Source organism: Micrasema longulum, unplaced genomic scaffold, assembly GCF_059751315.1.
Source record: "Micrasema longulum isolate JH-2025_06_02 unplaced genomic scaffold, ASM5975131v1 h1tg000034l, whole genome shotgun sequence".
In the NCBI taxonomy this organism is placed as follows: domain Eukaryota; kingdom Metazoa; phylum Arthropoda; class Insecta; order Trichoptera; family Brachycentridae; genus Micrasema; species Micrasema longulum.
In genome coordinates, this window is record NW_028277241.1 from 64588 (window position 1) to 84024 (window position 19437).

The 19437-nt window shown below is 34.9% G+C and overlaps 1 protein-coding gene and 1 long non-coding RNA gene across 2 annotated transcripts in view; both read right to left on the reverse strand.

Annotated features, from left to right (window-relative positions):
• Positions 1-10635, reverse strand: part of LOC148285441 (E3 ubiquitin-protein ligase UBR4-like) — a gene marked incomplete at its 3' end in the record, with an annotated part of 74454 nt that extends 63819 nt beyond the window's left edge. Inside the window, 8 exon segments of the mRNA XM_088225175.1 lie at positions 901-1023; positions 1385-1520; positions 1883-2052; positions 3873-4099; positions 5231-5348; positions 6457-6587; positions 10178-10275; positions 10501-10635. Coding sequence (XP_088081301.1) covers positions 901-1023; positions 1385-1520; positions 1883-2052; positions 3873-4099; positions 5231-5348; positions 6457-6587; positions 10178-10275; positions 10501-10616 — 1119 coding nt within the window.
• Positions 10636-11956: 1321 nt separating this feature from the next.
• On the reverse strand, positions 11957-14687 carry LOC148285442 (uncharacterized). Its single transcript, XR_015822046.1, has 3 exons — positions 14370-14687; positions 14182-14299; positions 11957-12735 (listed from the first exon to the last, which is right to left on the reverse strand). It is a non-coding gene; the product is annotated as an uncharacterized LOC148285442 (long non-coding RNA).
• Positions 14688-19437: the final 4750 nt, after the last annotated feature.

Genomic DNA, 19437 nt, shown 5'->3' on the forward strand with positions numbered 1-19437 from the left:
AATAGAGGCCCAAAGTTAGATAATTATGGAAAAAAAAAACAAAAAGCTGTCAATCTTCCTGTAACACAGCCTGACGGACATTGTGTTGCCAGAGATTTAGGGGAATCTCTGGGAGCAGAATCCAAAACAGTTGTCAAATTTGGTCTGGCAGCTGAAGTTTTTAAGACATACAGTAAGACCTCGGTTTAAGGTTCCTCGATTTTAGGTTTTCTAGCTTTACACACCGAAATATTTAGGTCCCATTTATTTCCATACATTCTTATTAAAATATCCCCCCAATTAAGGTTTTTTATGTTTTTCGTAACCCTGGTTTTAAGTCGAAATTTTTTCATAACTCATTCGATCTGTCAAAAGACGAGCCGCGCGCCGCCGCATGAATGAAGAATAAATCGAGGTAAATAAAAAAAATGTGTAAATTATTGTCTCAAACTAAATTCAAAGTAGGTGCAGTGTAATTGACCATTTTGTTTAAGTGTCTAATTTTGACATTTTACTAAATAGTGACGTGCAGTTGACCCATGTTTAGGAAGAATAAAGTCTTTACATCAATAAATTATGATGCAGAAAGTTTAAAAAATTGTCAATAGAAATATTATTTGATGCTATAAACATTGTGTGAAAAGGAGATAGTTTAAACAGTTATCATAAAAGTGTGAAATTGCCACGATGTAAATGACAGTTAAAATTTTGTGGTGCCATACTAAAAAAGTGATAATATTTAGGGAAAAAATCGTTGTATGCATTTTATGAAAATTTGAATTTTTATTTTCGTGCTTTTAAGGTTAAGTACCTGGATAAAATTATCTAAATATGTATTTTTTTAAATTCAATAAAAAATAATACATGGTAGTATTGCTTGAAAAAATACTTTTTTTTTTTATTAAATCATATCATACTCACATAGCCACCAGCTCTGGTAGAGTTTTTCAGAATTTCTCCAACCGAGTTGAAGAGACCGAGAGCCCCTTCGACCAAGGACGCGGCTAGAGTTTCGGCCTCTTCGTCTTTTGGATGTACGGAAGCCTGCAAACAAATACCAAGAGGTCAATGTCCATTTACCGCCTCGCTAAGTGTCCACTCACAAAGCGTCCAACCCTCAGAATGCTTAAAATGAGTTTGATGGCGGTTTCGATAGCATACTAAGATATCTTTATGTGCTGAAAACGTCCAAGCTCCGAGTGCTATACTTTTTTGACAATCAAAGAAATTTCCAACCAAACTATAAAAATTTGTAAGGTTTCAAACTGCTCGGCATAGTCACGGGTTTATTGTTACTTAATCGCAGTGCATATTCTATACAAAATTGACAGTTCAAATAGTGGCTATAATGGAGGATATTGTTTTGATTTTTTTTTTATTTATACAAAAATTCAACGCTCGTCACCTGTGTCGTGGCGCAGAGCAACCAGGCGGCGCTGATGTCGCAGATCAGGGAGATGCGCGCCGCCGTCAGCGGCTCCAAGCATGGCAGCGAAAGGGCTATCTGACAAATGGACACTTCGTTCACGAGGAAACCGACACTGAAAGGAAACATAAAAGAATGCTTAGTGTTATTTCCTTATCCATGCGCAAAGGTGGATAGATTTTAAAAAATGAATGATGATTTTAAAAAAGTAAACTATAATTCTGTAAATTGACCTTCAAAATTGAAATGTTTGGATAAATTATAAGAAGGAAAATATTTTATTTTTAAAAAAGGGATCGATCTTAAGGTTAATCAGTACACCTCGGACAAAGAGCTGAAGGCGGCTAACAAGCGCTGGATTCGTGAAAAGTCAGAAGAACTTATCAGTGGCGGAATGAAAAATCTTATTACACATTGGGGGTAATATATTAGGCTGAGAATGCAGAAAACTAATTATTCGTTGATTTTAAAACTCACAGAGTATTGTCGGCCGAGTGGTGCTGGTAGTGGCAGGTGTCCGAGTCTCGGGCGGCGCGCAGCCTCAGCAGGTAGCGCTGGAGGCACGGCAGGGCTCCGCACAGCGCCAGCAAGGTGCCCCCAGCCCGCATGGGGCCCAGGAAAGACGTGCATATCTCCGCTATTACCTTCTGGAAACCAAACAACAAGGAAATATACAAACATTTCATAGATATGGCAAACATTGCATGAAAAAAGAGAATATGTCCACTGTCTGGTTTAAGAAATTTCGTAATTTTCTTGATTGGGGGAACGAAGAATACAGTTCTAATAAAATAAATAAAACAACTTTGTTTTTAACCACTAATTTTTATTTTACACCGACCGGTTTCAAAGCAAACAAGCTTCTTTGTCAAGGTTCTGTCTGGAATAGCCGCCAAAGCCGACTCTTTTATTTAAGAAATCGTCATTTCAAAATACATTGGTAGTGGAAACATGACTAAAGCCTAGTGAATTTTTATTTTTTTATTTCTCAATTTTTAAAATTTATTATTTTTTTTTATTGTTTTTATTTTTTAAATTATTTATTTCACATAAAAGTTTTTGTTGTTCTTTTGTATATAAGCACCTCACTGGGGATGACCCGTGTCGAGGCATTTATTTACATGATTTTTATATTATGTTCTAGCTACAGTAGTTGGTACCTATTCTTTTACACACACCTGAATGTATGCATAGATGTACATTTACATACATAAATAAATAGTAAAAACAATTTATAATAACAAAAAAAACATAATATTAGTAATATAAGCACTGCACATAGGTACAGTGCAGATATTGAGCCAAGAAGCAGGCCACCGCTGCGGACTATTTGGCTCCTCTACAGCGGCCAGCAGCCGGGCCTCCCAACAATTATGTGGCAGGAAATATTGTGTCCCTTTAAAAAAACAGTCGGCAACAAAAGTGTCCCAGTATGTTGATCAAATAAGATTTACTTCAAACCGTCAAATACGGTCCAATTGGAAGTGAAATATTCCAAAAAATAAGAAAGTTAGGATATTTGTCAGGATTTATTGTTTATCAATAAGTGTGTACATATTTTTTTTCCGATATAATTTGTACTGTGCATTTTAATTACACTCAATTAATTATTATTATAATGAACATAAATATTAAATAAAAAACATGCTTGTTTAAAAATAAATACTTGTAAATGTATGACATTTTCTTAAGTAATTGTTTTTTTTTTATCTAATCCAAAAGAGATTTTTAAAAACATTTAATATAAAAATATATAACATCAAGATTTTTAAAATTAGTATTCTGTACATTAAAAATGTTTTTGTGAAAGCGCCATCACTGCATAATCAACCTATTTAGGATGAGATTAAATGAAAATACCTACATATTTATAAACCAGAGTTTTTATCCATAACTTAGTACTCGTACATATTATTATATTTTTACTATTAAGAATCTCAGCGAAATTCAGATGAACGCAGAAGCATCCTGTGCATACTGTACTACCATATCATTAGAAATTAATAAAGCAATAGTTGTCTATGTCACGCTCATAAGCGCATCTCAGCGCGAGAGAGAAAGAGATTATTTTCATAATGCGTATGCCGTGCGATGTCATACCATGGGCTTATTCACGGATACTACACAATGCGTATGTGTAAGTATAGTGCACGCGCCAGCTTATAAAAATCCACCAGTAGACGAAAGTGAGCATTTTCGACACCTGCTTTGAAAAAAAAGAAAAAGCTGACTTACGCGATTGTCCCCCCGCCCATAGAATTGTATTTACTTGTTTACATCTTAATGGCAATATACAATGGCGAATGTATTTTATATAAAAAACCCATTTCTGGTATAATGACAAATGCTTATAATGAACAAATTCAGTCGGTCCCATATTTCTCGTAACAAACAAGAGGGACCGTAGTCAATTTTCATTCATTAGACATCGACGCGTCATTTGATCGAGAGGTGATATCGTCTTTACCTGCGCGTCTAGGTCTGGCGGGGCGACGGGCGTTTCGACCGGCTCGGAAGCGACGTCGGGCGCAGGCGCCGCGGCGGGCGTGGCGGGCGCGGGGGGCGCGGGCGGCGCCGGGGGCGCCGGCACGGCCGCGGGGCGCAGCGGCCCGGTGAGCACCTCGGCCAGCCCGTCCGTGCGGCGCCGCTCGCTCTGCTGGCCGCACAGCTGCCCCGATTTTCCCGCTTCAGGCACTAAAATAAATTATACATGATTATTATTTGTTGCAGGCAGGCAGTCTTTTCTGATGCGTCTATATCTCGTGAATTGTTATTTTTTCTATGTTCTTCCTTCAAAATTACATCCAAAGGATTTTCGAACCGGTTGACTGAAATGGAAGGAACACTTGGCAATTTATTCCATTCTGAAACCACAGATGTAGCTTCTAGCATAGAATTAAGAATAGTCCAGAAACCGCATACGCGCATCAAACGGAAGGCGACTAAACTACTCTTAAGGAATAGTTTTACATTTTTACCCATTAGTTTCTTTGCAGATGTCGCTCAGTACGCAACTCCCGATTTTAATTCAATTATGCCGTGTTGTGTCGTTTGCAAGTGTCAAAATACTGCTGGGATCTTAAAGAAACAGGATGGGATCACAATTCATGTGTAAGTAGCAAATGCATGTGTAAGTAGCAAATGCATTACTTAAAAATTTAATTATATTTCCATCTGTCAGATTGTCAAAGAAAACAAAATGGGCATTTTGTTAGTGTTGCCAGGGTAGTCAAATTTTTTACACTACTTCACTCATCTAATGAGAGTCAAACTAATGAAAATTGGACCTCTCGGATTTAACAACGTCGTGGTGGACATTTGCCCGACATTCTCTTTAAAACACCAAATATTATTTAACATGACATAAAAATATCAGTTTTATAAAAAATAAAATTTGTTTTTTTTTTAAAGTTCAAAATTCATTAATTCAACTACTCTTATTAATTGACCCTTTACTTATCTACGCTGCTATGTCAATCAATGTTCCCGCATGTACAATAAAATTTTAGAGAAATTAACAAATTGCAATTTTTTTAAATATAATTATCTTACATTTTTGTGTTATGATTATATTTTTCGCGATCTGGCAAACATTACGCGGCGACTTCACGCATGCGCGCGGCGAAAGTGGGGCAAAGTGGGGTGATTTTCGGACACAGTCCGATGTATTCAAGAATGATTCTACGCTCCTTCTGGACTATTAATTCGATGGCTTCTAGTTATGACCCCGCAAATTAGTGTTGGGATTTAATTGATACATCTGGTGTGAGGGGCAGTCATATTGATCATTTAGTATTTTAGTGAATAGTAAACATGAGCACATACCGGCTGCGGTGTTCGGAGGAACTTTGGCATCCTTCAATAGTAAAGTCAGAACAGATATGTCGGAGCGAGGGAGTACAGCATTCTCGACACCGCACAACCTGGCTAGAGGAATCAGTAGCTGCAAATAGAATCAGTACGGTAAATATTAATGGGTGGTATTTAAGAAAGAAAAAGATATGTACAGGTAAACGTCATTTCGCGCCGATTCTAATAGCAGACACACTTTTACATCATCATTCCCTTTCCGCACCTAATGGTGCATTGGGCACTGCATTGGTACACCAATCGCAGCGTATCTTGATCATTTTTGTTACATGAAGGTAAGATGATCAGTCTTACGCTTCAGGTGCCAGTCCAGGGACTACGAAATATTCTAGTGTAAAAACACCCTTTAAATAATATTTCATATCAACCATGTCGGGAATCTAACCAGAGACCTCTTGCATGGTAGACAAATACACTGGCCATTAAGCTAGGGTTTCCTAGGACAGCGGTGCCCGTATTTTAACGGCCGTAGTGAACGGTGACTAGAGTGTGGTTTCCTAGGAAAACGGTGTTATCGACACCATTTAACACTGTTTCCCTAGGAAACCACTCTCTAGTCGACATTATGACGGCTGTCCACCGCATCACCGTTCACTACGGCCGTTAAGATGCGGGCACCGCTGTCCTAGGAAACCCTAGCTTTACACCACGAGGCCGACACACTTTTACATATTGTTTTATTCTATTGCCGTGTACGCGAGCAGCCTATTGTGTGTGTGAAATTGTTTCCGAGTTGGTTTTCGTTTTGTTTTTAAGAAAAATAAAAAGGTATGATTATATATTTTATTATTATTAAGATTAAAAGAATATTCAAATATTTGTAGTTTTATTATGGGCGACAATAATGATTCAGAATCTAAATATTGTGCGAAAAAAGCAAAAAAAACGATATGCCTGGAGACAAAAATTTGGACACGGAACCTAAACTTATATCTTCCATTATATTTGCGTTCATTTTACGCCGGTGTCCCTCGGAACGGAACCCTGGCGTCAAACGACGTTTACCTGTATTTGCCAAAGCGACAATAAGATCAAAATTATTGTAAATGAGTCAGTAAAATGAAAGAATAAGAGTTATTAAAATTAAAATAAAACAAGTTGTTTTTTTTATTTACTAGTTCTTATTATGTATGAAGTCCGTAATTTAAGACGATCAACATTAAACAATTTATCTTTATTACCTGTTTGATGGACACAGAAGGCAGGGGGGCCCCTTCGGGGGTGGCAGCCGACTGCTCGGCCAGCGCAGAGAGCAGCTGTCGCACGAGCACCCGGCACGCCTCTCTTCCTGCGGCCACATTCTCGGGGCCCACTGTAACCAGACAAGGGTATTTGATATATCGTTCATTTAAAATTTAAATAATCACAAATTGACTATACTGCGGTGGCGTACAACGAAAGCTTCGGAAGATTTGTTATTTTTCACCGTTTGTACTACTCGTTTCTTATCACTTATTCTGCTGCGTCTAAATGTACCGTATGATAAAAAATAAACGGGAATCTCTAAATTATTATTAAAAAAAAAACTTTGTTATTAGTGTTACACAATTTTTATTCTTTTACAAGAACACTACTACAGTTTCGGGAGAGCACTCCTCCCATCGACGAGTGCTGTAAAACTAATATAGTAAACACAGAATATTGTTCACAATGTCATAGAATTTAAACAAAAAATAAACAAATTAATCAGTGAAACTTAGAGCAGGGGGGTTTTTTATTCCATTTATCTAAGGTGTTAGCATATATATGGATAGTTATCTAAAGTACAGATATGAAAACATCATCAATGAGGGAAAGGACGTTAAGTAGAATTTATTTCTTGATTTAGCACATAAGTGGAAGTTGCAATAATTAAGCCTAAGATTTAATGTGTGGGAAGACATCAATCAGCTAAGAGAGTAATAACAGACGCGAGAACATAGTCAATAAAGGCGAGGGGTGATTAAATGTGTGATTATTAATTAAGTTGTACTCAAAATTTAAATTTTTGTGAATTTCTATCATTTCTATATTATTCATATTGCTGCCTTTGTTATACACTTGGTGAAGGAGTTTTAGGGTGTGATTATGAAATGAGTCTGGAGAATTCTGAGCATAGGGGAATGAAAACCATAATTAGTTCTATGGTTATCGGTATGAAAGAGTAAGTTTTGTCTGAGGTTTCTAGTTGGGATATTTAATTTTATTAAGCTCAGTAGTTCAGGCGCATCAAAGAGTGAATTGAGAATTTTAAATAGGACTATAAGGTCGGATTTATTTTGACAGTCTTGAAGAGAAGATATATTCAAAGTAGTTTCTAACTCATTATACGTATATAGGTCTCTGGATAAGCCCAACCTCCAGCCTATCTTTCTTAAAAATCGATGTTGAACTGATTCAATATTCTTGATGTGAAAATCACAATATGGAGACCAGATAACAGAGGAATACTCTAGGTGCGGGCGAACTAGGGAACAGAAGAGAGTTTTAAGGGTATTGATATTTTTGAAGTCAGCTGTGCTTCTGTTAATAAACCCAAGAAGTTTTAAGGATTTATTGATAACATGTTCAATATGAATTGTAAAAGAAAGTTTAGTGTCAAGTATAATACCAAAATCTCGTATAGTTTAGAGACTAGAAGGAATGTGTATTTGACTACACATTTTAATCGATTGTTGCGCGGTATGATCAATAATTCTGAAATTATGATGAGCATTGGTTTGTATGTTCCTGATAATTACCTAAGACAGCGTCAGCATAGATTGTTTCATATTCCGATATTCAGGAGCAACCTGCCTATGGTTATGCCTGTTGGAAGGGCTACCGCTATGCTGAACAACATCGCTCTGGATATTGATCTGTTCCATGTATCCGAAGGGGTTTTCCGGAGCAGGATTCTTCGACTACTTTGACATGAGTCTCCTTTGTGTATTTTTTTTTCTTTTTTATAATATGTACGTTTTGAATATATTTTTGTAATGTATATGTTATATTTAAAATAAATAAATTGAATTGAATACTAGACACAGATGATAATATTTCATCGTTCAGTGAGTAGTCGTATGTGATTGGATTTTCCAGACGAAAAAATCTCATAACCTTGCACTTACTTAAGTTGAGATGTAGATTATTGGATGAGCACCAGGTGCTAAAAGACAGTAAGTCAGATTGTAATAGTGAACACTATAATATCTTTATAAATATAATAAATATTGGGTTTAGATTTTCAGTATTCCTCCATTACACATTTACATATCGACTGAATATTTTTTTTTATTAAATAATAAGTACTTATTGGACACAAAAAAAAAAACGTTTTATTGGAAATCAGAGATAAATTCAAATATCATCAAAAGTATACTCACAGTATACCAATAACAGTTAGATTTGAAATATTATCAGCTTTGAATTAAATTGTGGTTAATTAAAGCCATTCCCTATAAATGTTTCATTTTTCCCTTTTTAAATCTCTTATTTTTTTAATGCGTAGTGACTACACAGCACGTAACGCGCGGGTGTTTTTAGGACAGTAAGGGAAAGGTTAATTCACCTATTCCAAGATTGCACAGTCTAGGGAACCTAACCAGTTGTATTGACATTTCCCACATTAGCCAGATGAAGTTTAAACTTGCTATTAAAGAAATAGTTTAGGATTCTGACCGCTGTTTAAGTATTTATGTTAATTAGTAAAAAGAGAAAAAGAAATGTACAAATAAATACACGTCAAATATTTATATATATAAATGTATGACTGGATATTTGATTTTTATAGTTTTTTATTTTTAAATTTATTTATTATTTTATTTTTAAAACGGTCGAGAACCCCAGAGCTCTTAGCAAGAGACAGTTAGTATTATTCCTACGGCATTCAATATACATTGCAACAATACTAACAAATCAATAATTTATAAATTTTGCTATTTCATTTAAGTATAAAAATCGCAGTTATTATATAGTACAATGTATAAAACAACCGTGTCATATGTATAGATATCTTGTTCTTGTATTTTTTAATAATTTTGTAATAGGACACTGTTATGTTAAATGTATTTAAGTTTATTTTTATTGTTTTTTTTATTTTATTGTATTTTTGCACCACAACAGGCCAGGAGGCCCAATTACAGCGGTGAATTACATCACAGAACACCCAGGCTTGAGAAAAATCACATTTAATTTTTGTGTTCTCACCGGAATCGAACCCGGAACCTTCCGTCTGTGAGTCAAGTGTCTTGACCACTACACCACGGAGGCCGCCGTTTATGTTTATGAAAAGCATTTGTGTCGTGTACACTAATAAAATAATAAAGTTTCGGAATGATCGCATTTAAAGTTTTTTTATTCTTTCAACGCATTATTTCTCCCATCATTTTTTTTTATTTTAAATTTTTTTAAGCTTTAAAATAGTAATCTTTATTCTAGGCATAGCATAAACTTTTAAATCAACTGCTTGCACCTATATTTAAAAATATTTGAAGTATATAAAGACTGTTGACTTAATGCATTCTGTCAATATAGCCTCGATATATTTCAAATATTTTTTGATATAGGTGCAAGATATTGATTAAAAATTTTATGCTATGCCTAGAATAAAGATTACGCTTTTAAAGCCTTAAAATAAAAGAAAATTAAGGGAGAAATAACGCGATTAACCCGGAACTTGTTTCAATGACTTGATGCATTCTGTCATATATTATTGAGATGACTATAGAGATGGTGCAATAAGGCAGTACTATTTTATTTGGAAAATAAAATGTATTCTAATTATTTTTTGCATTCATATTTTATTCTGAATAGAGTGATCGAATGTTTCATCAAAAGTTAAATTATGACAGTGATTGAGTTGTCATTACAAATACCGTCATGTGATGATGAATTCTACAAGCCACATTTTTCAAATGTTTTTATTAATGTTTATTTACTTACAAAAAGATGAATGCGTAGATATATAATGAGCTGACAATGCAGCTAGTGGGTTGTAGAAGTTCTCAAAACTTTTGTCATATTTCTGGAACTCGGCATCGCTGAAAAATACGGAAAGAAAGCGTCGTAAAACGGTGACAATACAGTCCCTGGATGTAAAACAGTATTTTAAATCAGACTCTAATGTTTAACTTTGTTTATTCCTCTCGAGGACACAAACATCAACCCGAAACACTAATAAAAATACTCATTTGCGCAAGTGAATAAAAACTTGTTAGAAATTTTATCTACAAATTAGTGTCAATAAGCGCTTAAATAGCTAGTACCTTTTAGAAATTGCATTGATCAAATCGATTATTTCATTTTTATCACAGTTTGATCCTTGTAAAGCAGTTAAAATAGGTTTAATGATCGGCGGCCAATCGACTCCGCTCGTGGCCATTTTTCCCGATCAGATAACCATAGATGACGGATGAATGGAATGACTATTACAAATTAATGACAAACAACAAACACGTTCTCTTCTTCTTTTTTATTATTTCGCACCTCCCCACTGGAAATAAAATGGCTGTTTCAAGAGTCCATATTTTTTTACGTTTTCAAACAAAAATGTTCATTTTGTTTTGAAGATCATTTACATAATTTATTTTCATTCATTTTTATTTTAGTATTTTCAAATAATATGCATGTTTCCACTTTTCAATATGCTGTTTCCAGCTCAACGCATGACTTTTAGTCTCTCATAAGACTCAATAGTTTGAATATTTTATCATTGTATGTAATATTTGTATAAAAAAATAATCTAAACGTTAAAAATAAAAACAACATACCAGTATTTTTTTTAATCATCCAAACGTTATAATTCAATGAACAATATTTACATTTACTCTTGTTTATTATTAATATAATAGGATTTAAAACTGTTCAATGTATATTTTCAATTATGTTGGATTATTTAGGTGCAAGTTAGTTTATTTTAAAGATAGTTTATTGTATATTGTTAAAATATCATTTTGATTATAAAACTTACCAGCATAAAGATGTGTAAATATGAAGAAAAAAGAACAAAAACAAAAACACGACATTGACTAGAATATCTTAGGTAGTAGCCAGGAGAAAAAGCCACAAAAAAGAATGAGGGGTGCTACTGCCATGTTTACATTTTTTACGTTGATTTATATATTTATCCAGGGACTATGAATAAAATATTTCATAGTCCCTGGACTGGTATCTGAAGCGTAAGACTAATCATCTTACCTTCATGTAACAAAAAAGTTCAATGATCAAGATACGCTGCTAATGGTGTAATAATTCACTGCCCTGTGCACCATTGGGTGTGGAAATGGAATGATGATGATTATGAAGATATATTTAACGATGTATTCCGTATAGTGCTGATATGAAAACAAGTATATATGGCGAAAATGAAAAGGTAGAGTAAGACGAGGACGACCAAGGAAGACGTGGCATGATCAGATAAACCAAAATCTTAAGTGCGGTCATGTCAAAAGCAGGCAGAACCGAAGGGCATGTATGACAAGATTTATGAATGTGGAAGAAGCTAGAAATGTTTGCCAGGATAGACGTGTGTTGCGGTCCATTCTCTCCGCCTGCCCCTACGGGGAAATGGCGGGATGATAGTAGTAGTAATAGTTGTAACAATAAATTACAAACATTTTTTTGCTTTATACCGTTTATTTTTTTATTTAATTCTATATATTTCCCTTATTTATTTATTTTAATGTACGAAGAAAAATATACATTTTTTTTAATAAGGCTAATTACAGATTTTTCTGTTTTACAATGGTTACAGAAGGGAAAAAAAGATTAAGGTAAAATGTCCTTTAAAACGAATATAAAGAATTATCTTGATAAATTGATTTATATAAATAAATGGGGTTCAAACTGTCAGTACGGTCACAGTGAATCACATCTTGCTGGAAGGTGTGATTCTATAAAATGCTGCGAACGCCCAGTTGCATTCCACCAGCAACACTACTGACTGGTCCAACTCGTTATCGTCTACGTCACGAACCTCGGGCAATGGGATCACACTCATAACGGTGTGATTACAGTAGATAACGAGAGGATAAAAGGCGAGTTTCTGGCGCCTCCAAACCGGAACCAACCAGCTAAGGGAAGGTAACCCTGACAGAAAAATCCACAAACTTTTATGCGTAAGGTTTTTTTTCGTTTTCGGTTGGTGTAGAGATTTCTAAGACTCCGACTGTATATATATGTAGTTAGTTCATGCGCATAATGAACACCACGAAAAGAAGCGCATAAACAGCAGCCACGGCGGACAGTATCGCTCCTATCAACATGAGGCTGTGAACGTTACTTCGGCTCCAGAAAATTTGCTTAGGAGGGGTAAAGTACAAGTAACTGTCGGTCAATTTAGCAGGTATCGTAGTACGCTTAGTGAGCCTGATTTTTTCGGTGCTTTTATTTTTTATTATGCCAAACATCCGAATCGAGAACAAATTGTAACAATCTTCGGATTCTCCCCAGGGGCACTCGGGAATATTGTACCTTTGAAAGCATTCAAACGTCATTCTGATCTGGAACAAATACCTATATGATTGAGTCATTGACGTATAGTATTTAAATATTTCTTTACTAAAAATATCCAAAAGTTTTATATACCTAGCAAATATTGCATTGCCCTCAACAATTTGAATAAAAAATAGGCAACAAATCACGTTATTACGAGCAAATAATTATTTTATTTGGGAAACCAACAGTTCTACATACATATTTATAGTAAACAACAGATATATTGTATAAACTCAGAACCAATAAGAGATTTCCAAAAACTGTACAAAGTTTATACGTTTAAAAATGTGATAAAAAGACCCAAAGAGCCTACGAATTGATATACCATGTATTTTGCGCTTGTCACATGTTTAATGATGTGTTTCGGTGTTTTTTAAAATTATTTATATTTGTTAATAGACTATTAAACAAAGCCATTTTTTTTCATACATTGTATTATCAGCGCTGTGATTTTTTTAAGTTTTGTATTTTTTTAAATTACTCCACATGTGACGGCAGAGGTTCTCTTCCACTTATTCTCTGTCAGTTCTGCCGATTAGTCCGTTCACGGAAAGTTAACCGGATATCTTTCACAGCTATCTTATTATTGACTGATTCATATGAACCAGTAACGTCGTTCAAAGTAATTTTTTTTTATTGAAATGTTTTTTTTCATACATTTTCAAGAAACTTTGCAGTACTATTTAATACTTTCCCTTAGTTAGGGCTGAAGTTCCTCATACATTATTGATTCTAGTAGGTAGTTAAAACGTGTTTTTGATAGATTTTTACAGTCTTTCTGATGCACAATGAGTTTTTCTGGGGTGGTGTCCTGAACCACCCTCGTGACACGAGAGAGCAGTTTTTCTCGTGTGTTTTCATACAAAAAACTGTTTTCTCGTGCCACGAGAGTGGTTCGGGATACACCCCAAAGAATGTAAACGAGTCGAACGACACACAACATAATAACCCAGGAAAACTCGGTGTGCTAAAACGGTTATAACCAATAAAGTATATTATATTTATTTTATTTTTTGTCTTCAGAAGCATAAGGTCAGATATCGATTATAATTTTAAAAAGCGGGAAATAAATTACACGGTTGACTTTATGATAGCAAAACGCACTTATAAATAATTAAATCATTGTTTTTCAACGCCAACGTTTGAAATAGAACCAGAATCCTGGATTATTGCTTTTGACTGAAAAGGTAAATTCCGCCTCGTGCAGTGGTTAGCACGATCGCCTACCACACTTGAGATCACGGGTTTTATTCCTGGGAACGTCAAAATGAATGGTGATTTTACCCAGCAATCTCTCACTGTTCCTTGAGGCACCCGAGGCACAAGACTGATCACCGTACCTTTATCACGTATAAAACATAAAAATCAGATTTCCAACTTAATTTTTTTTTCGTTTCTGTTACAATGAGTGTCAATCGTAATGAGAATACATGAAATATAAATACGATTACCTTAGGTACAGTATCATTTAGTTGTATGTAACAAATGATCGTTCTATCTTGCGGGATGGTGTCAACGGCAAATTTATAAGACTCATTATTGGAATTCCAGAACAACCATATCTTATATCTTAAAATGCAATTATAATTGTAATACTCATTATATGGATCACAATAGTTGAACTTTTTTCCTGTATTACCTTTCATCTTGATGGATATATTGGTGTAAACTCCATTGTCTACCTTAAAATCGAAACAACTGCCATTCTTTATAACCCAGTAATAATCCGTCAAGGAATCTTCCATAACAGATTTATGGTCCAAAATAAAAGGCTTGCAACTGTTCGAGCTAAGACCAGTGTACTCTATGTTGCAGGCGGATGTTTCAGAGATATTCTTCACCGTATTAGGATAAAATGGCGGAGTGTGATCTTCTGCAGTACACGCCGAGTGCATTATCAAAATACATGTCGAAACGTCTTTCAACAGTTTAGGGAAAATGTGAAGGAACATGACGTTTCAAAAATGACAAACCTACCTCTGCGTTGCAGTTTTTTTTTTCGTTTTCAGGAAATGGAATCCAAAGCCGGTACCTTTCCCGAATAATATATTATTTTAATATAAATATAATAGACATTGATGAATAATTATATAGATAGGCACTGGAAGAGAAATAAAGTTATCACAGATAAGATGAATAAGTTTTAAAGATTTTAATAAAGTAATAATCTAAATTGAAGCAGTAGTTTGAAGACGGGAATAAATCACAAAATTTCTAAATTTGACTTTTTGATGAAAACGTCATCTCTAGACGTATACACACCTATTAGCCTAATGAACGCAAGAAAAACCGTTTTCACTGCGGAGACATAGGTGGGTAAATTTTGTAGTAGTTTGAAGAAGGAAACAAAAACCGGATTTATTTCCTTCATCAAATTAACTGCAAAATGTTCATACGATTATGACAATGCTAAGCGCGTTGCAATCGCGGAAAAAATGGTACGCCTCAGACGTGCCGAAAAAAAATACAATAATCAAAAAGAAGCGTTAACATTATGTCAAGAAAAGGAAGACGTTGGAGCGATTGTTTTCGACTTTATGCTGAATTTGCCATTGCTGAAGATTCCGGCGCAGGAAATGTTTTATCTCAGAAAGCTATGACTATGTATTTTGCGTTCATGATCTGAAGAAAAACTCTGCTGACTTCTACACGTACCTGATGAAGTATGCAGCTTGCTGTAGAAAACCATCCAAAATATGGATCCTGCTATTGAGGAGCTCCAAGTATTTAATGACGCGTGTGGGCGACAAAATAGGAACAATACTGTCATAAAGTTCTTCCTAACCCTGGTTACGCTGGGTTGTATTAAGAAGGTATACCAATACCTCCCTGTACGAGGTCACTCGTTCTTGCAGTGAGATCGAAACTTTGGAACAGCCAAACGACTTATAAGAAAGATAGACTGAATCTACTCTCCGGAAGAGTATAATCTAATGATCTCTTCTGCCAAAACTAGAGGATTTAGAGTGACAACCATCACTTTAGACGATATCCTCGATTTTTAAAAACTCATGACCAAATTCTACAAGAAGACTTGTAAGTCAGTAAATAAAGACTCAACATATAAGATCTCACAGTACAGCTATCTGATTTACAGTTCAGATTCAAAGGGTTACTTGGAAGCTTCTGAGTACATCGATGGCCTACTAAGACACACTTTCCTACTCCAAAAAAGTAACGTGAAACTTGTGCTACCTACAAAGAAAGCCTACAGTGGTAAAATACCTATAAATCGGAAAAAGAAGGAAGACATCAGGAAAATCCTCCAGTTCATAGAGGGAGATAAGAAGGATTTATATCTGAACATTCTGACTTGGCCAACAACTGCAACTGAGACGACCGATGACGATGCATGATGTTCACGTGTTATGTATAGCTTCATATGTATTACTTTTTTCAATAAATAAAACACTTTCGGTATATTTTTTTTCTATTTCGAAATTTAAATTCATAAGTATGAAGATAATACCCAAAATACACGGAAATTATTTTCTTTCTCTATACCACTTGAGACACAATCTAATTTATTTCGTCCATAGGTCAAACATTAGAAAACAGTAAAATATAGAAGTCATACAGTTTTTTCGAGTTCCTGAAAAATCACATCAGATGGATTTTTTCCTTACTTCAAACTACCGGTTCAATTATGAAAATGAAACGAACATCATAACATATACTTTGTTACCTATTCTTAACTAAGGCAGTAGGTAAACAATGTTTTAAGGGAATGATGGAATTAAAATCTTTGAACAACAGTTTGAAGCAAATATCTGAAGCATTTCATTGCCATGTTAGCAATCTCATTAATTTGAGGAGCAAACGACAATTTGTCATCGTGAAGTCCCAATTCTTTTATTCGTGTAACTCTTACTAGATCAATAAAATTAATGCTACAGAAAAAAAAGGATTTTTGTTGCGAGAAAACGTTATGGCATTGAACTAATTAACATGAGGAAAAAGCTCGCTTTTCTGACATCAATTATTCAGTCTCACAAGGTTAGATTGAAGAGTCTCGCAATCACCAGTAGAGAAGATCTTTGAGGTTTTCAGATCATCGGAAAATAAAAGAAAATGAAATATATGTACAATGTCATTCACAAATAAAGAAAACATTATATGTCACAGGTAAGAGCCCTGAGATACTCCACTGGACGCCTCAAACTAATACAAGCTATAATCGAATACTTTTACCGAATTTTTTTTTGATGAAAGGTAACTTTTCAACCAATAATAAGTTTTATGTATATTGCATTTTTATTATTTCACAAATCATACAGTCCACAACATACCAATATTTGTAATCTTCGTTGCACATTCGGGTGCCGACACGAGAAAAAAGGGGAACTACGTTCCTACTCGCTAAAAATGAATAAGTAGGTACTGTAGGTAGGCACTGTAATTCTCTCGATGGAATGTTGATAATATTATAATAATAATATTTTACAGCTAATGTCACGTTGGCGGTGTTTGCATTAATTTCAAATATAAAATAGGTATAAAATTGTTTTCATCACAATGGTTTGGGCCGTTTTTAGTTTACTTTTTGTAGCGTCAAGCTGTATATTAGAAACTAGCGGCTATTTTAAACTTGTGAAACATCTAACGCCATGTACAAATAAAAAAATTGAAACAATTGTCGAAACAGATGATTGTAAAATTGGAAAAGTGCAGCACGGAAAAAGTATATTGGTTTCAAAATACCACTGGGCAGTACAAAACGGATCTTGTCTTAACTTGGATCTTAACAGGACGGAGATTTATAATGTGGTGTTTGAATTTAATAACTTCTATAGAGACGAATTTTGCTATTCTGACACTTCAGTGTCTGCCGTGACTCATGAAGGTGTTATAGTAAACTCCGGAGTTGCGACTCAAACGGATCCTCAATGGAAGAATTTCACCGTCCCACATTGGACCAAACAGGTCAAATTTTAACATTTCACAAATATCCCGTCTATTTACTTTAATTCCTTATTCCCTATTCGTCTCTTTTCATTTGGAAAACTTTTTCTGTGTCGAAAGAGATGGATTATTTACATGTAAATAAATTTATTTAACATCAAATAAAGAGCCATAGAATTAAGAATAGTCCAGAAACCGCATACGAGCATCAAACAGAAGGCAACTAAACTACTCATAAATGAATAGTTTTACGTTTTGACCCATTAGTTTCTTTGTAGACGTCGCTCAGTACGCAACTCCTGATTTGAATTCAACTATACCGTGTTGTGTCGTTTCAAAGTGTATAATTACTGCTGGGATCAAAAAGAATCAAGATGGGATCACATTTCATGTGTACGTAGTATTACTTAAAAAATGTATTACCATCAGATTGTCAAAGAAAACAAAATGGCCATTTTGTTAGTGTTGCCAGTATTGTAAAATTTTTACGCTACTTTGCTCATCATATATTATTTAACATGACATAAAAATATCTGATTTATGTCAAATAAAATTTGTTACATTTTTCAAGTTCAAAGTTCATTAATTCAATTGCTCTTAATAAATGACCTTTTACTTATCTACTCTGTCGTGTCATTCAATGTTTCCGCGTGTACAATAAAATTTTAGAGAAGTTTACAAAAATATATAAATATCTTATATATTTGTGTTATGACTATATTTTTACAATATGGCAACATTACGCGGTGACTTCCCGCATGCGCGCGGCGAAAGTGGGGCAAAGTGGGGGTTTTTGCACACAGTCCGATGTATTTAAATACGATTCTACGCTCCTTCTGGACTATTCTTAATTCTATGTTAAGAGCATTTAAATTCGGCAAATGTTTGTAGCAGGTGGACACGAAATTAGCCATGCATGGAAGCCATGCATGGAATTGGAAAAACAAGGATTAAAGTAGGCTGAATGCAGTCGAAATACGATCCCTCGGACGAATTGGTGGTAAAACTATGTACGATAGGTGAACAAATGTCGAGATTTTATGTAAGGCTGAGATAATAACTTGTCGGCCTTATGACACCACAAGGCCACTGTGTAGTGGTCAGTGCATTTTCCTACCATGCGAGAGGTCTCGGGTTCGATTCCCAACACGGTTGAAATGAAATATTTATTCAAAAGGGTGTTTTCACACCAGAATATTTCATACTGATACCTGAAGCGTAAGTCTGATCATCTTACCTTCGTGAAACAAAAAAAAAGATCAAGATACGCTGCGATTGGTATACCAATGCAGTGCCCTATGCACCATTAGGTGTGGGTAGGGAATGTTGATGATGATGATGAGATAAGTATTTTTGACTAGCTCGAGAAAGGAGTTCTGCGTGGGCTTGGACTAGTAAAGCGAATGAGCAGCAGAAATCGGGTTAAAATATTTACGGTGTGAATGTTGATGGATGCAGAAATCGGGGAAGAACGAAAATGGCGTAACATGACCAAATTCAACAAATACAAAGATGGACATGTCAAAAGTCGGAATAATCGGCGGGCGTGCATGTACACATGTATGGATGCTCTGGTAGCGAGGAATGTTTAAAAATACACAGTGATATGGAGTTTTATCCTCTCTGCCTATCCGGCGTGATGGTTTGTTTGTTTAAATTAGGAGGTTTTGTGCTACTGCACTATTTGACCAATACTTTACATTTTACTTATGACGTCACGTTTCCTCCGAGTTATATCAGTGAATTTTGTATAATTTATTGATTTGATGTTTATTTTGTAAAACTCCATATTCAAACTTATAATA